Source organism: Saccopteryx leptura, chromosome 2 (genome assembly GCF_036850995.1).
Source record: "Saccopteryx leptura isolate mSacLep1 chromosome 2, mSacLep1_pri_phased_curated, whole genome shotgun sequence".
NCBI classification, from domain to species: domain Eukaryota; kingdom Metazoa; phylum Chordata; class Mammalia; order Chiroptera; family Emballonuridae; genus Saccopteryx; species Saccopteryx leptura.
The window spans coordinates 64250307-64270313 of NC_089504.1; the positions used below are offsets into that span (position 1 = coordinate 64250307).

At 42.9% G+C, this 20007-nt stretch overlaps 1 protein-coding gene across 6 annotated transcripts in view; it reads right to left on the reverse strand.

Annotated features, from left to right (window-relative positions):
- Positions 1–5517: 5517 nt before the first annotated feature.
- SPATA6L (spermatogenesis associated 6 like) overlaps positions 5518–20007 on the reverse strand; it is a 62907-nt gene continuing 48417 nt past the window's right edge. For 3 of the 6 annotated variants that reach the window (XM_066368082.1, XM_066368085.1, XM_066368086.1), the window contains 3 exons: positions 15069–15165; positions 12542–12644; positions 5518–6271 (listed from right to left, as the gene is read on the reverse strand). In XM_066368082.1, the coding sequence (XP_066224179.1) occupies positions 12555–12644; positions 15069–15165 (187 nt within the window). In that variant the 3' untranslated portion in view covers positions 5518–6271; positions 12542–12554. Of the gene's footprint in view, positions 6272–11332; positions 11412–12541; positions 12645–15068; positions 15166–20007 lie in introns of all 6 variants that reach the window. The other 3 variants (XR_010749212.1, XM_066368083.1, XM_066368084.1) reach the window with 3 other exon arrangements.

Here is a 20007-nt window from a genome sequence, read left to right on the forward strand (position 1 = left end):
ACTCTGCCTTCCCCTATCCCACATCCACCATTAAAATAAGTTGCCTTACTTCTTCCCACTCCCAATGTTAAGTGAGCCCCTTTCTTCCCCATGACCCTCCCATCCTGACCAGCCTCTAATTTCCATACTTCTTTAATGATTTTGTAATAGTCTCCCTGCCTCCAGCCACTACCCACTCCCAAACCACCCTGCACAAGATCATCGGGTTAACTGTCTGCTTTCCCATCCCTAAACTCTAATGTTTTCTTACTGTCTGCAGCTCAAAGTCTAAAATAACAGGCCCAACATTTAAGACACTTCAGAAGATATCCCTAGAGGATATTCCCTTCCTTCACACATATCCTTCCTTCAACTCCAATTTCCTCCCTTCTCCCAAACCTCTTCTCTACCTGGTCTTCCTATTCCTTAATGTCAAATATATAGTAAATTCTTGGCCCCTGGCCCCAAAACCCCATTATTTTTTACTTCACAGAACCTAGAGTAGTAATAGTATCTTGGTACATAATCAGGTATTTCCTTATATTATTAAGTTAGTCAATATGAGCCTTGTTTATAATGTAAATTGAGTTCTACAAACTTCAGCTATTATTTCAAATTATTAAATAAGAGTCAAAAATGAGCTTCAGACCACTTTTATGTGGCCATAGGGCCTTTTGTTGTTTTAGATTTGAGTTTAATGAAGGATTTGAACATGTTGCAGGAGGTGAAGGCAGTGGAGTACACTCTCTGCTTCACCCCAGCCCCCATCACTCACAATTTTCTAAAACCCCAGTGCTCCTGACAGTCACAAATCCTGCCGGGGCCTGAAGGAATCGGAGTTTGCAGCACCTTTTGACAGTCACACTGGAAACATCTCATTGCCCTAATAAGTCCAGAGCCTCCAGAAAGGCACAGGTTGTATCTTACATTCCTTAGCATAACTCATCCCCTACCCCACAGTATCCAGTATAATATTGGGCAATTAGTAGAAGCTTGATAAATATGTTTATTTTATGCCAGGCACTAATTTAAAGACTTTAAATGTGTTGACTCATCTATTTATGATCATGTTACGAAGTAGATGCTATTGCTCCCTCACTTCACACAGGACACTGAGACACAAGGAGGCTGTTATTTGCCCAGATCACTCAGCCAGTAAATGACAGAATCAGAATTCAAATCCAGGTGCTCTCACTCCTGAGCATTCAGTCTCCACATGTACATGATAAGACCCTCCTGGAGCATTTAATATAGCTCCTGGCAACTAAGGCAGTGAGGAAGGGGATGGGAAGATGAGAGAGAGGGGTAGGGAAGGACGAAAAAAGCCCTTTTTCCATTTCCTCGCTGGGATTCCAGTTTCCTAAGGTTGAATGGAGATCTTTAAAAGATTGTAGCTCTTTTAAATCCCTCAATGTTGCTTTTGTCCTGGCCTCCTTTGTGGAAGAATGTAGAATAAATCACCCTCAAAACCAGGGGTCTCAAACTCAACTCAGCATGTGGGCCGCAGAGCAAGATCACAGCCATTCAGTGGGCCGCACTAGGTCTACAAAAGGCAACTGTTACGCAACACTTTTCTCACTGCAGTTGAAAACAAAAAAAAATCAGTACAACAAGCACAATCGTACATGCAGTTTACTCAGTGTCACAAAACGACCAGAAACTGTAGTTCGCATCACAACTGCTGTTAACTAAGCTAATATCTAGCTAGGATGCTAGAGAAATGAAAAATACAAGTAGGCCCCTAGGCTTACTTAATTTTATCCAAAATATTTTGAAGTTCATGGATTAGTCTGCGGGCCGCACAAAATTGTTCGGCGGGCCTCAAGTTTGAGACCCCTGCTCTAAACCCACCCAGGCTAAGCAGGACATTCGGTGCCCTTGGCTGGTTCAAAAGCATCCACAACCAATTACAAAACAAAGACCCAAGACCCACCACATGTATTTCAAACATCTTACGTTAGACCCAACTTTCCACCTTGCCAGAGTTCTTTTTTCTACCTCTTCATTTGAAAATCCTAATCCTGGTGACTCAGCAGCCTAACAGCCCTCAAATTCCCTTAATGTGTGGGGCAAGCCATGAAATACTGAGTTACTCAGTGCTGCCATCTCAAGAGTTCCTGCTGTCAAGATGAAGATTAGTACCATCCCCATGTGACCTCCCACACACACAAAGCAAGCCCAGCCATACAACATGTTGTATTCTGTCTGTCCTATTGGTCCTCATGGTCTTGGGGAGGAGGAGAGGCAAGCTGTGGTCACCCCAGAGAACAAGTAATCCCCAGCATGTGATTCTTGAGTAAATGAGGATACTATGGGCTATGAGCAACTTTTAAAATAAAGATAGGAAAAAAAAAGAAAAATATATACTGACTGGGGTGCAGGAGGATCACTCTAAAAGATACAGAATCTGAAGGGGAAAGTTTCAGAGTGGGAACCCCTCACTCTGCTAAAGAAGCTCCAACAACCCCGCCATTCCCATGTGTACCAGGGAGAAGCTGACATCCCAGACATGACCCTATTTTTGCTAAATTTCCTAGTTCTGAAGGTGAAACTAAGCATAGGCTGTTTCCTCTGATGAACAAAGTAATGACTGATACCCTGAGACCCAAGGAGGAGGAATGGGAGGGACCAGACCCCAGGAGCCCATGAGTTGTAGTTCTTCTCATGCTTAGCAGAATTCCCCATACAGGGAAAGAGAGGAGGGCTTCTCCCCAAGACCTGCATGTCCCCAAGCAGTACTGGCATGGGTACCATATTCAGAGAAGTACAGAGGTTCCACTGGGTGGTGCTAGCAGATTTGCTGGCCACACAGATTTTAGAGGCCATGGTCTTTCCTCAGGTTGCCCTGAGAGAGGCCAGAGAGCTCCTTAAATGGAATTCATCAAGTAGAGCCAAGGCTATTATTATTAAGAATGGCCAGGTATCCACAGACTAGGCTGAACCTTGCACACATAACCAATCCATCCTCTCTAATTATACATTTAAAACCAACTACTTTCTTTTATGTTAAACTTATATACATTCTCATTTTTTGAATCCTATTTATAATTCATGGTCTACAGCAGGTGTCCCCAAACTACGGCCCATGGGCCACATGCGGCCCCCTGAAGCCATTTATCCAGCCCCCCACCGCACTTCCAGAAGGGGCACCTCTTTCAATGGTGGTCAGTGAGAGGAGCATTGTATGTGGCAGCCCTCCAATGGTCTGAGGGACAGTGAACTGGCCCCCTGTGTAAAAAGTTTGGGGACCCCTGGACTCTACAGGCTTCAACTAACTTTGAGTCAGTCAGGTGACCATAAAGAAGTGCCCTCACTATATGGTAGCTTTTGCTTAGAGGGCCCAGGCCCACCAGGGAGATTTTCCCTAGAGTCTCTGCAAACCCAAACCCTGTGAAATATGCTTGTAAAATATGATCCAGGTTTTAATAGATCAGCAACTATGAAAGTCAAGAAAGGAATAATAAATTGAAGACAGTGAAATTTTTTATTATGTTTAATGATATAGATTTTCCCAAAAGGACTCCAAACCCCAGTATGTCACAAAATTATTTACATTATTATATACTCGAAAGGCAAAATATCTCAGCTGCAACACTAGCCCAAGATGATTCCTAAAAACTAAAATAATTCCAGGGGAAATAAAAAGGTAAAATAAAAATAATTTAAACAATGGAGTTAGCAGATCAGAAAATAAAAAAGGTAGACTGAATGTGAAAAAAAAAACATTTTAAATAAGAATGGGCATTTGACATCTTATCCATTAATCAAATTAAGTTATGCTCGCCTGACCAGGCGGTGGCGCAGTGGATAGAGCGTCAGACTGGGACATGGAGGACCCAGGTTTGAAACCCAAGGTTACCAGCTTGAGTGTGGGCTCATCTGGTTTGAGCAAAGCTCACCAGCTTGAGACCAATGTTGCTGGCTTGAGCAAGGGGTCACTTGGTCTGCTGTAGCCCCCTCAAGCTGCTGGCTTGAGCGTGAGATCAATAGACATGACCCCATGGTCACTGGCTTGAGCCCAAAGGTCACTGGCTTGAGTCCAAGGTTGCTGGCTTGAGCAAGGGGTCACTCGCTCTGCTGTAGCCCCCCGCTCAAGGCACATATGAGAAAGTAGTCAATGAACAACTAAGGTGCCACAACAAAAAATTGATGCTTCTCATCTCTCTCCTTTCCTGTCTGTCCCTATCTGTCCCTCTCTCTGACTCTCTCTGTCTCGGTCACAAGAAAAAGAAGTTATGCTCAAAAAAACTGAACATGAATGTCACAGAATATATTTGAGCAACAACTGGCATGGGGTACCAATGCATTAGAATTGACTTCCTTTGGTTGCTTATATCCTTCTCTGTAAGTGGCATTTTTCAGGAAATTGTACCTCAGTCTTAATGTAATACAGTATTTTTTTTAGGTTTTATTTATTCATTTTTAGAAAGGAGAGAGGGAGAGGAAAAGAAAGAGAAAGAGAGAGAAGAGGGGGAGGTGCAGGAAGCATCAACTCCCATAAGTGCTTTGATCAGGTAAGCCCTGATCAAGGTGCCGACTTCAGCATTCCAGGTTGACGCTTTATCCACTGTACCACCACAGGTCAGGCCAGTATTTTCATTCTGATGACTCCTTAGACACCAGAATAACAAACTGACAACTACAGTAGCAGACACTCTGAGTATGTATAAGCAGGTAAAATTTGAGCATGTTGTCTGTTTTCCAACCATGCAATATAGAATATATACCTTTATTGGGCTGAAATTCTGAGAAGAGGATAGTGAGTTTTGTTTCATTATTTTTGTTTTGGGGGTTTATTTTTTTCTCCTTTAATTTTTAATTTCATTTTTCTAATTTATCTAATGAACCAATTCCTGTGATCATAATGAGAAAAGAAAGCTTGACTCTTCACTGAATCTTCCAAAAACTAAATGGTTTTAGGGTGTGGTAGAGGAAGGTGCTCAGGTTATATGTAGTATGAAGGAAAGACACAGCATCTATTTTCAGGGCCTTCTGCCCTGGGTCTGCGCCCACGCAGTCCGATGTGCCTCTACCCCACCTCACCCATGCCACCCTCTTCCTGCTCCCTCACACTGAGTGAGCATTTCATAAAGGCACCCTTCTAACTAATTTTGGATTTGGTTTTGGCAGAGCCTATTTACTTGAAGTAGATCTTTCAAAGAAATATTTGAGGAAGCTGTTGTTCCTCGTGTCAATTTATTAAGAACTGCTGAACAAAATAAAGAGTAATGACAAAAGCAGTTTAAACTACAGTCCAAATAGATGAGCCTCCTCCTACAAATGTATCATAGAAAATGAACCTTTAAAAGCAAGATCTGAATTTTTCAGATGCAATCCTCCCTCTTCCTAGGTTTTCAATGGATTTTATGTAAACCAAACCTAACAGTAAAAAAACAAACACCACACAAAACCTATTTATCAAAAAGAGAAAATCAGGTTGGCAGTCTTTTCCTAGAGGATTTTTTTTTTTACGAGAGAGACCAGAAGGGAGAGAGATGAGAAGCATCAACTCATAGTTGCAGCACATTAGTTGTTCACTGATTGCTTCTCACAAGTGCCTTGACCAGGGAACTCCAGCTAAAACGAATGACCCCTTGCTCAAGTCAGCAATCTTGGGCTCAAGCCAGCGACCATGGGGACATATCTATGATCCCATGCTCAAGCTGGCAACCGCATGCTCGAGCCAGATGAGCCTGTGCTCAAGCTGGTGACCTCGGGGTTTCGAACCTGGGTTTTTAGAGTCCCAGGCAGACACTCTTTCCACTGCACCACCACCTGGTCAGGCTCCCAGAGGATTTGTTAGGTTATTTCTCTAAATAGCAGCTTAAGTTGATTTGGAAAGAAAAGAAAGAGGGAGGAAATTAAGGAGGAAAAGAGAGGAAAGAAGGAAAGAAAAAGAACTTTTCAAGGACACTCCACTGCCAAAAATGAGGGACACCTGAAAGGACATCTTGACATTTTCGGTAGACTTCTAAGAAGTACTTTCCAAGCACCTACCACTCAACTGTTGTTATTTTCTATTTTAAGTGCAAAACAAACACAGAAACTGAAACAAATTTTCCCACTTGACAAGTAAACATGAGCCCCCAGCAATGACCATTTTAATCAACAACTCTTACCTGGGTACAAAAGATTGAGTACAGGGTTTGATTTAAAGGGGATTGGACACTGGCAACTCCATACACTTAACAAAAATTGCTGTTCAATTCTCTAAGGATATGTCAGTTGTCTGGATGAGGGAGTTCTTCACGATGCTTCTCCAGCTCTCTTTCAGTTTCCCCTACATGTGGGGCTGAGAAAAAGAGCAAACAATCAACACAGCCAAGGAGAAGATAATCTCCCTCTATCCTAATCTTGGCATGTCTCTCTGCCTTAGGATCACTTGGTATCTGAGCCCCTTCTACATTCCCAGTGCAGAATGAGGCAATATTAGTTAGCATGGCAAAGCAGCTGTGTGGTCTTGGGCAAGTGACCTGACCTCTTTGTATAATATGAGAATAATAATCAGCAGACTATCCATCTCTGCAGAGTTATTGTGAGAAGTCAGTATAGTACTTGGCACATTGTAAATGAGCAGAAACTGCTAGGAGTCACTGAGCTAAACTGTTAAACATGTCCCCCCCCATGCAATTCTACCATATGGAACAATTATTTTTGAGCACGGAATACAGGATTTGGGGGGGTTCAAGTCCCCCCATCCTCAAGCACTGGCAGCTTATCACAGAGATTCTCAATTCTAAATGTGCATCAAAATCCCCTAAAGAATATTTATAAAAATACTGGGCACTACTGCAGAGATGCCAATTGAACTGGTCTGAAGTGGAGCCTGGGCATTAGTTTTTCAAAGCCCCCCCGCCCCCCCCGATTCTAATACTCTTGGAAGATTGCTGACCAAGGAATCTGCCTTGTGATTTGGGTACACAGCCACTGTCTGTGGAGTCTGTTGGATTCTGACAGGACCAGGAGCTCCTGATATGAAGGCAGGCACATCATTATCTATTGAGTCAATCCCCACAAGCCACCAAGTAACAAATCCCTCAGAAACTGGTATCCAAATCAGAGAAGGGCAGTACCCATGGTTGGAGTTTAGAATCTGTAGTCTGGTTTGCTTTTTGCTTTGGTTGTAATGGAGATGAAGGGGCCCTATGAAGGAAGTACTATAGCTCCCACCTGCCAGAGAATACAGGTAAAGAGGTAAAGTGGGAAGCCATACTGGCCACTGTCTTAGGAGCTGACAGCCTAATGAGCTGTGAAAGAATCAGAAACCAGTTCTTCAGTTAATTTTCATCCTTTATTTTATTCTTCCTTTTCTTGCGTTATTTCGTTTTGGCTATCCCGTAACTTTAGAAAAGTTTTTGGGGTTTTTTTGTTTGTTTGTTTGTCTTTTTACAGAGACAGAGAGAGAGTCAGAGAGAGGGATAGATAGGGACAGACAGACAGGAACAAAGAGAGATGAGAAGCATCAATCATCAGTTTTTCATTACGACACCTTAGTTGTTCATTGATTGCTTTCTCATATGAGCCTTGACTGTGGGCCTTCAGCAGACCGAGTAACCCCTTGCTTGAGCCAGCAACCTTGGGTCGAAGCTGGTGAGCTTTGCTCAAAGCATATGAGCTCACGCTCAAGTTGGTGAGCTCGGGGTCTCGAACCTGGGTCCTCTGCATCCCAGTCCGACACTCTATCCACTGCGCCACCGCCTGGTCAGGCTAGAAAAGTTTTGTGCTGTAATTCTTATCTGTACCTGAGTTCCTTACTCACTCTCTGGTTGCGAGCACTACAAGTGGACTGGCTCCCCCCGAAGGCCAGCCACGGTGGTGGAAGCTGGGACACTGTCACAGGTATAGAACACTCAGAGGGGCCAGGATTGGTGCATTTGTTCAGTCTCCCCTCCCTTCACAGAGACTTCCCTTCCAGTCCTCTGACCTTTCTTGGAAGAGTTTTCATAAGGAAAACCAATTTACAGTACAGGCTGAAGGAAACAAGTAGTAAGTGTAAGTACGTGGAGGGGCAAAAGGCAGAGGCCCTGGCTCTGCCTGTGGGACCAGGTTCCACAGAGGGCCTTCCAAGCCCATCCTGAGAGTGGAATCTCAGTGAACGCATACTGGACATGGGCAGCCAGCTTACACACTTGGTAAGAGCCATGACACAGAGGTAATTGTGCCTTCTAAGAGGACTAGGAATAATCTGTGTGTGTGTGTTTATGGAAATTTTTTGAGATAAAATTCACATAACAGAAAGTTCACCATTTTAACCTTTTTAAAATACACTGCTCCCCAAAATTAAGGGATCAGGGAACATGCAAATACTCCAGTACTTTCAGCCTTTTCTATAGTGCATTTTCACCAATGAAATAAAAGTTGGTTTTGCATCTCATTTGCATAATCAAACTTTCTTTGGCTTGTCTTTTGCTTTTCTGATGTTCTTTTTTTTTTGTTTGTTTTGTTTTGGTTTGGTTTTTTTGGGGTTTTTTTTGTTCTTTTCCAAAGCTGGAAACGGGGAGGCAGTCAGACTCCCGCATGCGCCCGACCAGGATCCACCTGGCATGCCCACCAGGGGGCGATGCTCTGCCCATCCGGGGCGTGCTCTGTCGCGACCAGAGCCACTCTAGCACCTGGGGCAGAGGCCAAGGAGCCATCCCCAGCGCCCGGGCCATCTTTTGCTCCAATGGAGCCTCGGCTGCTGGAGGGGAAGAGAGAGACAGAGAGGAAGGAGAGGGGGAGGGGTGGAGAAGCAGATGGGCGCTTCTCCTGTGTGCCCTGGCCGGGAATCAAACCCGGGACTTCCGCACGCCAGGCCGACGCTCTACCACTGAGCCAACCGGCCAGGGCCTGATGTTCTTGTTTAATAAAAAAAAAAATCAAATGTTTTTTTTTATCACTTCATATTCATTTTGAAATATCCCCTAAATTTTGTGAGCAGTATATATAAGGGATAATCTGCTTTATACCAAAAATACCAGTTCCAAACCATCCAAAATAAAGAGAACTATATTCCAACCTGTTCTACTCATTTCCTCTACCCATTCCTTAGACAGTTGAACTCACTATTTTTAGCTCAAGAATCCCTGGCTTTTTTTTTTTTTTTTTTTAATTATTTTATTTATTTATTTATTTTTTTACAGAGACAGAGAGAGGGACAGATAGGGACAGACAGGAATGGAGAGAGATGAGAAGCAGCAATAATTAGTTTCTCGTTGAGACACCTTAGTTGTTCATTGATTGCTTTCTTATATGTGCCTTGACCATGGGGCTTCAGCAGACCGAGTAACCCCTTGCTCAAGCCAGCAACCTTGGGTCCGAGCTAGTGAGCTTTGCTCAAACCAGATGAGCCCGCGCTCAAGCTGGTGAGCTCGGGGTCTCGAACCTGGGTCTTCCACATCCCAGTCCGACGCTCTATCCACTGCGCAACCGCCTGGTCAGGCAAGAATCCCTGGCTTTTTTGTGGTAAGATCTACTTTTTCAGTTCCCCTGAATCTTGAGATCACTAGAAAGCTAGGAGAGGGGAAGCTGATTACAGTGAGACAGAAAGAGTGGAGAAGAGGAGGGAAGGGACAAGAACTGGTGCTGCCCTCCAACTCCTTGGTGACTTGTGCCAGGGAGTGGGACGTGAGTTCCCTAAGCAAAGAACAAAAAAGGATCTTGGCATCAAAAGTAGACTCTGGGTGCGCAGTGATTAAACATATTACCATATTTCCCCATGTAGAAGATGCACCCTTTTTTGAAAAATTTGGGGTCTAAAAACTGGGTGTGTCTTATACAGTGGTTGTGACATTTCAAATGCCATAGATGGAACTGAGGACAAGGCAATTTATGAAGACAGTGATTCATCATCAGACACAGATGAAGACAAGCTAATGGATAGGAGTTTTGACAGTGATGAGGAGTTGTATAAATTTTATGATGAATAAAACGAGTTCAATAACTTTATGTAATACTTTTTTTTTTCAAATTTTGGGCCCCCAAATTAAGATATGTCTTGTACATGGGATCATCTTACACATGGGGAAATACGGTAGTATCTTGAGTCAGTTTGTTAGCTGAATATTGACAGCTCCTCCTGTATTAACTATATCAGCTCTGTGATTCCTGACAAAACATTCCATTCTAGAGATGAGAACACAGAGGCTTATTCTGGGGTGGGGATCAGAATGTTAGGACACGTATTCAGTGCAGCACCATTTTTTAAGAACTAGTGCTGTGAGCAGGAGGGCTTCCTTGAGAAAAGCAGGGAAGGAGGCATGTAGTGAAAACCCACTGGGTCTTCTGTCAAATGCTCCTCTCTGGCACTGTCTTCTGAGCTCATGGCATGACTGTGGCTGTCCTGCTTTTAGCTGCTTGGCCTTGCTTGTTTGGGTCTTCCCTGGATTCACTGTGATACTCAGCCTTTCTAAGAAATGCTCTACTTGCTTAAGACAGCCAAAGTCACCTGGGTTTTTTACAACCATGAAAACTTTCGCTAACACAGCCCCCCAGAACCCCTGACTCACCAGGAATCCATGACCCAAGAAGTGGTGGTAGAGATCATTGGATGATAGGATCTTGTGTTATGTCATCTTAGAAACACATTTTCTAAGACAGAATTTACTATTTATTTTCTCTTCTCTCTATCCCCTCACATCAGTGTCCACTTACCAGATGGTTCAGGTCTTTATGTAATTCAATGTCACCTATGTTGAAATTCAACACATTCGGTAATTATGTGGACTGTGTTCCCTAAGTGGTAATTATGTGGGTTATGTTCCGTATAACCACCTAATAAATGCCTAGATGACTGTTTTGGCAACCAGAGATTAAGTGGCCCAGAATCCATCCTTTAATCTACCAAGCAGAACGTTCTAAGGTAAAAGCCAGCAGAATGGGCAATTACTGAGCTGTCCTCCACATTTGTCTGTGCTGAAGGCGCTGAGCCCTGGCTAGCCCTGGAGCCCTCAAACCAGATTTTCAGGAGTGTGACCCTAACTAAGTAAAAACGTAGTGTGTCATCCTACACTCCTTTATGGTTTAAAAAGACTCATAATTATTTTGAAGTTGCTAGAATGAGGGACTTCACAGTACAGCACCATAGGATCCTCGTGGGAGACATTCATGGGGAACGTCCACACGCTCTCCTGAGGTTCCAAGGGCTTTGCCTCATCTTTTCCCCCAGAGCTCTCCTGACACACTATGTCTGGAGAAGCAACAGAATGTAATAAAGGCCAGACTACCCAGGTTCATATTCCAGCAGTGCCATTCACTAGCCATGTCACCTTGAGCAAGGCACATGAGTGTTCCGTGCCTCAGTTTCCTTATCTGTAAAATGGAAGTAATGATAGTAACTACTTCATAGGATTGTGAGAATTAAATATTAACTCACTTAATACATGTGAAGTATCTGGACCAGTTCCTGACACTCAAGAAGCACTTGATAATGAAGGGCTGTTATTATTTTGTGCCTGGGTTAGGAATGGAAGAGAAGAGAATACCTGTGAAATGACAATCCACTAAATAACCAACCACTTGCCACATATCTGAATTCTAGAGTTGCCTCATTACCTCGTTCCAACATTCACTCATAAAAAAATATTTACTGAGCACCAACCACGGTGCTACAAAGACAGAAGCAGATAGGGAGTGGGGCTTAGATTCTTGTGGCAAGCAGGCACATACCTAGCAAGTGTGGGTGAACTCACCCGAGTTAAATGAGACACCATTGTAGCACTCTAAATGCCAGCTACATAATAGCAGGAGAGACCAGTTTCACTCAAGTAGAAGGGGCAGACTCTTAAAGCAATCAACCCATGTAAATGTTTAAACAAATTGTGTCATACTTCATCAAAGTGCAGGATGCTAAAAAAGGGATGCCTCAGACTGACCAGGCGGTGGCGCAGTGGATAGAGCGTCGGACTGGGATGCAGAGGACCCAGGTTTGAGACCTCGAAGTCGCCAGCTTGAGCACGGGCTCATCTGGTTTGAGCAAAAGCTCACCAGCTTGGACCTAAGGTCGCTGGCTTGAGCAAGGGGTTACTCAGTCTGCTGAAGGCCCACGGTCAAGGCACATATGAGAAAGCAATCAATGAACAACTAAGGTGTCACAATGAAAAACTGATAATTGATGCTTATTTCTCTCCATTCCTGTCTGTCCCTATTTATCCCTCTCTCTGACTCACTCTCTCTCTGTTAAAAAAGAGGGGGGAAAAAAAGGATGCCTCAGAGGGGGAGGCAGTGTCATAGAAAAGTCATGAGACTGGAAGGATAAATAAAAGTAACCCAAGCAAGATTAGGAAGAAGTATTCCAAACAGAAAGCAACATGTGCAAAGCCCTCACAGCAGAAAAACACCTGTGTTCAAGGAGCTGAAAGAGGAGCTATAGAGCTGATCAGGAGGAGGAGGACAGAGAGACGAGAGGAGGAAAGAGAGCTGGCAGATCCAGTAAGTCCTGTCATTATTATACTGTGTGAAGGAAGAATGTGGTTCTTAGATCTCTTCATCTCCTGTCCACCACATTTTCTAGTTACCTCATACTGACAGCAGGAAACTAAAATTACTTTAGCAAATCATGATAAGCACTATTCTGCTTACTTACATAAGACATCGGTTTAAAAATATCTCTGTGCATACACTGGGTAGTTCTTCAGAGGGTTGCTTGGTCTTTCAAGGATATAACTTACTTTAGAGATAAAATCTTCCTATAACAAAAACAAATGCAGCAATTGTATTACTCATAATGTAATATAGATCAATGGTAGCAGCATGTGTACTTTTGCATTTAAGAGGTCTATGAATCCCGTATGTGCTATATAGGTAGGGTTCACATATATATATATATATATATATATATATATATATATATATATATATATATGTGTATATGCTCCTTCCTTCCTTCCTCCCTCCCTTCCTTCCTCCCTCCCTCCCTCCCTCCCCCCTTCCCTTTCTTCCTTTTTACATTTTAAAGGATTTCCTTACTTGAAAAGACTGAATTTTCAAAGAAGTAAAGTAATCCACTACCCCTGTGGTTAGAGTAATCATTATTTACTATAAGTGTATCTTATAAATCTAGGGTATGCTAGCATTTTTAAATGAACCAATATGACCAATTCAATAACATGGTATGGCTAAATCCAACCACTAGTGGCACTATTAACCTTTCATTTGAATTCTTTTGAAATGGTGACAAGTCCATCTGCAGTACACAAAGTACAATACTGGGAATATCTGTCTATGTATCTGAAACACTTCCAACACTCCCCCTCCCACGCCCCATAAAAATCAGTCAAAACACCTTATTATCTCTGAGAAAAGAGTGAAGATAGGGAATATGTAAAATGAGATCACTTTAACCAAGCTGCTAAAATTGTTAACATTATAAAGGTTTAGGCATAAGGATAAAGCCAATTTTTGTTCTAACTAGCCTTTTTTTATTTTTTTAACTTTACTTTTTTTTTTAACTTTCTAGTCCTGCAGCAATGCCTGGCTATGTATCTGGACATCCAGATGACCTAATTACCCTCAAAGACTTCTGTATACATCCATCTGATTTCTAGATCACTGGAAGTGACCAGACCTCCTGGTGCCCATGTTTTGCATCACTTGGCATCCACCATCCTGTTATCTGACTGATAATCATTCTGGACCAATTTTAGGCTAAAAATGCAGGATTGCCTGACCAGGCAGTGACACAATAGAAAGAGTGTCAGACTGGGATGCAGAGGACCCAGGTTCAGCCCCAAGGTCGCCGGCCTGAGTACACGGGCTCACCAGCTTGAGAAAAGGGGTCACTGGCTTGAGCATGGGATCATAGACATGACCCCATGGTTGCTGGCTTGAGCCCAAAGTTGCTGGCTTGAAACCCAAGGTTGCTGGCTTGAGCCCAAGGTCACTGGCTTGAGCAAGGGGCCAGTGACTTGACTGTAGCCCCGTGGTCAAAGCACATATGAGAAAGCAATCAATGAACAACTAAGTTGCTACAACGAAGAATGCTTCTCCTCTCTCTCCCTTCCTGTCTGTCCTTCTCTCTCTCTCTCTTTCTCTCTCTCTCCCTCTCTCTTTCTCTGTCTCTTTGTCACACAGGTACACAAAAAAATACAGGACTGGTAATTCTCAAGAATGCACCTTTTTACTGTAAGAATTTTAACTGTTTTCTCTTCTTTGGTACACCAGGGTTTTGCCTGGCTTTTCCAGTTTGCAAACTCTAGGAAACTTGAATAAATTCATCGTTTACTTGAATAAATTCATCGTTTATTTCTAGCAAAATTTCAGACCCCTTCTGAGTTTGTTCAATAGCTTTTAGGAAAACTTTCTTCCATGCTGTGGCCTTACACAGACCACACACACTTCTCTGGATTTCCCCCTGGACCAGAATTCCTGTGCACGGTGTGAGAGAATGTGCTCTGGGCCAGTGAACTGGCTTCTCAAAGTCCTCTGCAAGGACCACGCTCCCCCTTGCTCCAGGACTTCCTCTTGGCACGTGCTGTGCTCTAAATTAGCTGCTATTCATTGTTCAGTTTGAAGCTCCATTATCTCTTCCTCAGGGAGTGCTGCTCTGATTTTCAACCAAGTCAAATATTATTTTTTATTATTTTTTTTAATTAATTTATTTTTTACAGAGACAGAGAGTGAGTCAGAGAGAGGGATAGACAAGGACAGACAGACAGGAACGGAGAGAGATGAGAAGCATCAATCATTAGTTTTTCATTGCACGTTGCAACACCTTAGTTGTTCATTGATTGCTTTCTCATATGTGCCTTGACCGCGGGCCTTCAGCAGACAGAGTAACTAACCCCTTGCTGGAGCCAGCGACCTTGGGTTCAAGCTGGTGTGCTTTTGCTCAAACCAGATGAGCCTGCGCTCAAGCTGGCGACCTCGGTGTCTCGAACCTGGGTCCTCTGTATCCCAGTCTGACGCTCCATCCACTGCGCCACCGCCTAGTCAGGCCAAATATTCTTTTTCATACACTCTCAAGGACACCATGGACCCTCCTTGGTAAGGTTGCAATTTTACATTTCTTTCTGTAGTTATGTCTTGATTAAAGTCTGTCTCCCCTGCTAAACTGTAAGTCCTAGTTTCCATATTACTGTCAGCAAAGATCTAGTGTTGCTAGAAGCCCTGACCTTGTTTGGGTGTTGCCGAGCCCTGTGGGATGTCAGAGGGCTGCAATGCCTTTTGTGGGTCTCCTTCCGTGGGGACTGAGAACCAGGGTGGAACCTGCTTAACAGATTAAACAGGGGGAAAGCATTATGCAGCAAATAAAAAGGACAGTTAGAATACATAACAATATGGGTTGATATCTTAATAGTGAGGAAAAAGAAGCAACATGCAAAATGGTACAGACAGTATGGTTTCAAAGTCTTTATTAAACCTGTGCATAGGAATAAAAACCACCGGGATGTTAAGAATGGTTTGTGTTTGGGTGGATAGCTGTTACGTAACTTTCTTCTTTACTAAGTATTTTAGATATTTCTCTAAAGAACAAATCCTACTTTTACATTTAAGAATTTAACCCAATAATTTTTGATACAACATTTAATCCTGTTTTCCACCATAAGGATTTTGTTTCATATCTCAGACCTAACCATAATAACAGGTCCAACTGTATCTTTCAGCTCCCCAAACATGAAGCATTTTCTCCCTCCCGAGGTATTTGCCAACATGTCTCCCTCTGCCTAGAATGCTGCCACTCCCAAACCCATCCCCACGCCTGTTAACTCCTACCTACCCTCCAGAGCTCAGTTCAAGCAATCACTTCTCAGGAAGGTCCTTCTGACCCGCTTCATGCAGAGGAAGTCAGCTTCCCTATTTTATGCATTTGGAGTCTACTTACCCCTTATTCATAGCACTTCCCCTACTGGATGTTTTGTCATTATTTGATTGTTTGTTTCTATTCCTAGACTGAAATTGGGACTGAAACTCTTAAGTTAATAGTTCATCCTAGGGCTTCATAGGTATTGAATACCACAGTAGTTATTTAATAAATATTTTTACTTATTTTTAGAGAGAGAAAAAGAGACAGAGTCAGAAACATCAACTTGTTGGACTTGTTGTTCCACTTATTCATGCTGTCATTGTTTGTCTCTTGTATGTGCCCTGACTGGGGATCAAATCCACAATCTTGGCATGTTGGAACAACAGTCTAACCAACTGAGCTCCCCAGCTACGGTCTAATAACTATTTTGTTTCTTTTTCTTTTTTTCTTTTTTTTCTTTTTTAGTAAGAGACAGAGAGAGGAACAAATAGAGACAGACAGGAAGAGAGAGAGATGAAAAGTATCAATTCTTCGTTGCGGCACCTTCCTTCATTGATTGCTTTCTTATATGTGCCTTGACCCGGGGGCTACAGGTGAGCCAGTGGCCCTTTGCTCAAGCCACAGACCTTGGGCTCAAGTTAGCGACCTTGGGCTTCAAGCTAGCAACCTTTGGGCTCAAGCCAGCAACCATGCAGTCATGTCTATGATCCCACGCTCAAGCCTGCAACCTTGCGGTTTCAAACCTGGGTCCCTCCGCTTCCCAGTCTGATACTCTATCCACTGCATCACCACCTGGTCAGGCTTAACGACTATTAAAATTATTTATATTGTCCAGTTGATTGCTCTTTTCAGATGCAAGCTTTACTTATAGCTTCCAAAAATTTTTATTTCTTCCTCTTAAAAACTGTTAGAGGAGTATAGAAATTATTTGGCTGGCCTTTTTAAAAACATGGGTAGTACTAAAGGTGGTGCTTTCATTTGCTGAGTTGTTTTTCTGAGTTGGTTATAGATTTGTGTAGATCAAGTAATATTCTTGGTCTTGTCTCTCTCAGAACCAGTTGAATGTGTTTGTTACAGAGAGAGCCAGGATGGGTTGCCCAGATGTGGATCTCAAGCTAAGCAGAGAGGCAGTGCACAGGGGCCCATTAGTATAGAGGCCATAATAACCACTGATTGATTCCAAATGTTCCTGTCATTTCTACTGTTTATTGTATGTTAATTAAAAAGAACAATTTTATCCAAATTGCTAAAATTCTTTAGGCATTTTAAGAAAACAAGATTTTCATAATCAAATTGGTAATTCTGCCTCAGAATTTAGAAGTTGGTACCCAGCCCCTCCTGAAAATGAATGAATGAATTCATCAAATGAGTGGATGAATTCAGTCACTCAAGAAATATTTATTAGTCTGACCAGGTGGTGGCACATTGGATAGAGCATTGACCAAGGAAACAAAGGACCCAGGTCTGAAACCCTGAGGTTGCTGGCTTGAGCACAGGCTCATCTGGCTTGCGCACGGGCTCACCAGCTTGAATGTGAGGTCGCTGGCTTCAGTGTGGGATCATAGACATGACCCCATGGTCGCTGGCTTGAGTTCAAAGGTCACTGTCTTGAAGCCCAAGGTTGCTGGCTTGAGCAAGGGGCCACTGGCTCAGCTCTAGCCCCCAGGTCAAGGCACAAATAAGAAAGCAATCAATGAACAACTAAAGTGCTGCAACGAAGAATTGATACTTCTTATCTCTCTTCCTGTCTGTCTCTCCCTGTTTCTCGCTCGCTCGCTCTATCTCTCTCTCTCTGTCAAAAAATAAAAATAGCTGTTAAGTAACTGGTACCAAAACAATTCCTACAACTTGTTACCATTATTACTATATACCATAAATACTACATTTGAAGATCTCTGAGAAAGATGAGTCAACAGCCAGGAGCAGTGCTGTGCCGTTATTGCAGCCTTCTCCCTGTGCAGTGGAAGAGTGAGGATGTGTGCTGAAGGAACATGACACTATCCAGATGACAGAGATAGCGAAAAGGCTCAAGAGTGTTTCCCCATCCTTTGAGACTATGGTTTTTCGCCCTACTAGTTAAAAGGATTTCTATTTCCTCCATTAAAACCTAGGGCCGATTCTCCAAAATTTGTCTTCCAACTCATCCTGGCAACCTTAACCTTATCGATTTCAGTATTAAGGTAGCAGAAACTCAAATGGTATTTCTCATGTGCTACTGTGATCTAGGCACAGGGAAACTGGTCCCAATTGTGTTGATGTAGGAAGAACAGTGAGTGAGGTTGGGGCAAGGTACTAGTAAAGCCTAGTATTTCAGAGGCTGCCTCTGTGATCATGCTGAAGACACTAGGGAATGGACTCATCCCCAAGGATGCAAGGGGATATCCTTCATTTAAAACAGCTGTCTTAAAAATATGTATTACCTTCAGTGCTACTTCCCTCGAGGTAAGGTGACCAACTCTCCCGGTTTGCCCAGAACTAAGAGATTTCCCAGAATGCAGTACTTTCAGAGTTAGAAACAGGGTAGTCCTGGGCAAACCAGATGGCCTTTATGTGATGTTATTCTTTGTCACTTTTGGTCATGGCCCAGATTATAAAATCATAGTCCAATTAATTCCAAAGTTATCAGGTTAGAGTGAGTTAGGGCACACAGAATTGGCCGACTCGTCAGAGATGGAAGATAAAACTCTGGTCTGCAGCTAGAGCCGTCATCCTACACACACCTGTGCTAACTTCCTGTGATAAACTTGCAAAAGCTCCCCATTGCCTTCCAACAAAGCCCAAACATTTTTAGCTTGGCCTTGCACGGTTTCTCTCAGACCCTCAGTCTTGGCACCCACTGTTACCCCAACTTGGTCTAACTTCTAGCAGCTGAAAGTGCCCCAACTCTTAAGGCCCATATGAAAATCCCTCTCCTCCGTAAAACATTCCAGAAGTACCTTCCTCTTCCTCCTTTATATTCTGATAATATTTGGCCTGTACTATTCTCAAAGTTCTTCCCTATAGAAAGTTCTCAGTATGCGTTTTTTGGGTGTTTTTACACTCTCTGCTGGGTTGCAAGCTCTCAGAGACAAGGAGAAAGGTCTTAAATGTTAGCGTTTTCATTAGAGACCTAGCTGATTGACTATCCTGTTTTCCCTCTGAGGCACTCTTTCTTCTCTTGTGTATTCAGCAAATATTTAGTGAATGTCTACTAAGTGCCATGAATTGGTAACTGATTCTTCATGTGTCCTTTTTATTAAACTGAGGTATAACTGATAAGGCATTCTTAACTCAGAGATTCTATACTCCCCTGCTCACACCCAGTTCCAATCCCAGAGATTTTGACTTGATAGATATGAGGCAATTCTTTACTGAGCCATAGTTGAGAACCACTGACCTCTTTCATGAAGATACTCATGAAAGGCTGGTTGAATGAATGCATAAACCATCTAACAAATTTGTTTAAAAAGAGGGAGCCTGACCAGGCAGTGGTGCAGTGGATAGAGCATCGAACTGGGTCACAGAGGAACCAGGTTCAAGACTCCAACATCACCAGCTTGAGTGTGGGCTCATCCAGCTTGAGCATGGGGTCACTGGCTTGAGCATGGAACCATAGACATGACCCCATGGTCAATGGCTTGAGCCCAAAGGTTACTGGCTTGAAGCCCAAGGTTGCTGGCTTGAGCCCAAGGTCTCTAGCTTGAGCAAGGGGTTACTGACTCAACTGGAGCCCCCAGTCAAGGCACATATGAGAAAGCAATCAATAAACAGCTAAGGTGCCGTAACAAAGAATTGATGCTTCTCATCTCTCTCCCTTCCTGTCTCTCCCTATCTGTCCCTCCGTCTCTCTCTCTCTCTCTGTCTCTGTCACAAACACAAAAAACTATTTTTTAATAGATTTTATTAAAATAATCAATTTGGTTTCCTCAAGTCCATGATTAAACATTTTAATATAAAGGTATTCTGCCATTTCTGAAAAACATTAAGAATGCCACTTTCTTAATCTACCTCAAACTTAATATAATTCTTATTAAAATTTTAGGGCCAGTTTTGTTTCGAGATATTTACTATGAGTCCCTTTGTGAGCAACTATTATTTTGATACAGGGATTTATTTTATTCTCATCACTAACATTGACTGCAGAGTAAAGCAGACTGCATATCTTTCATTCTTTAATTTTTCTTAAGTGAGAAGCAGGGAGGCAGAGAGACAGACTTCCACATGCACCCCGACCAGGATCCACCCAGCAAGCTCCCTATGGGGCAAGGCTCTGCCCATCTGGGGCTCTAGCTCCGTTGCTCAGCAACCAAGCTATTTTAGTGCCTGAG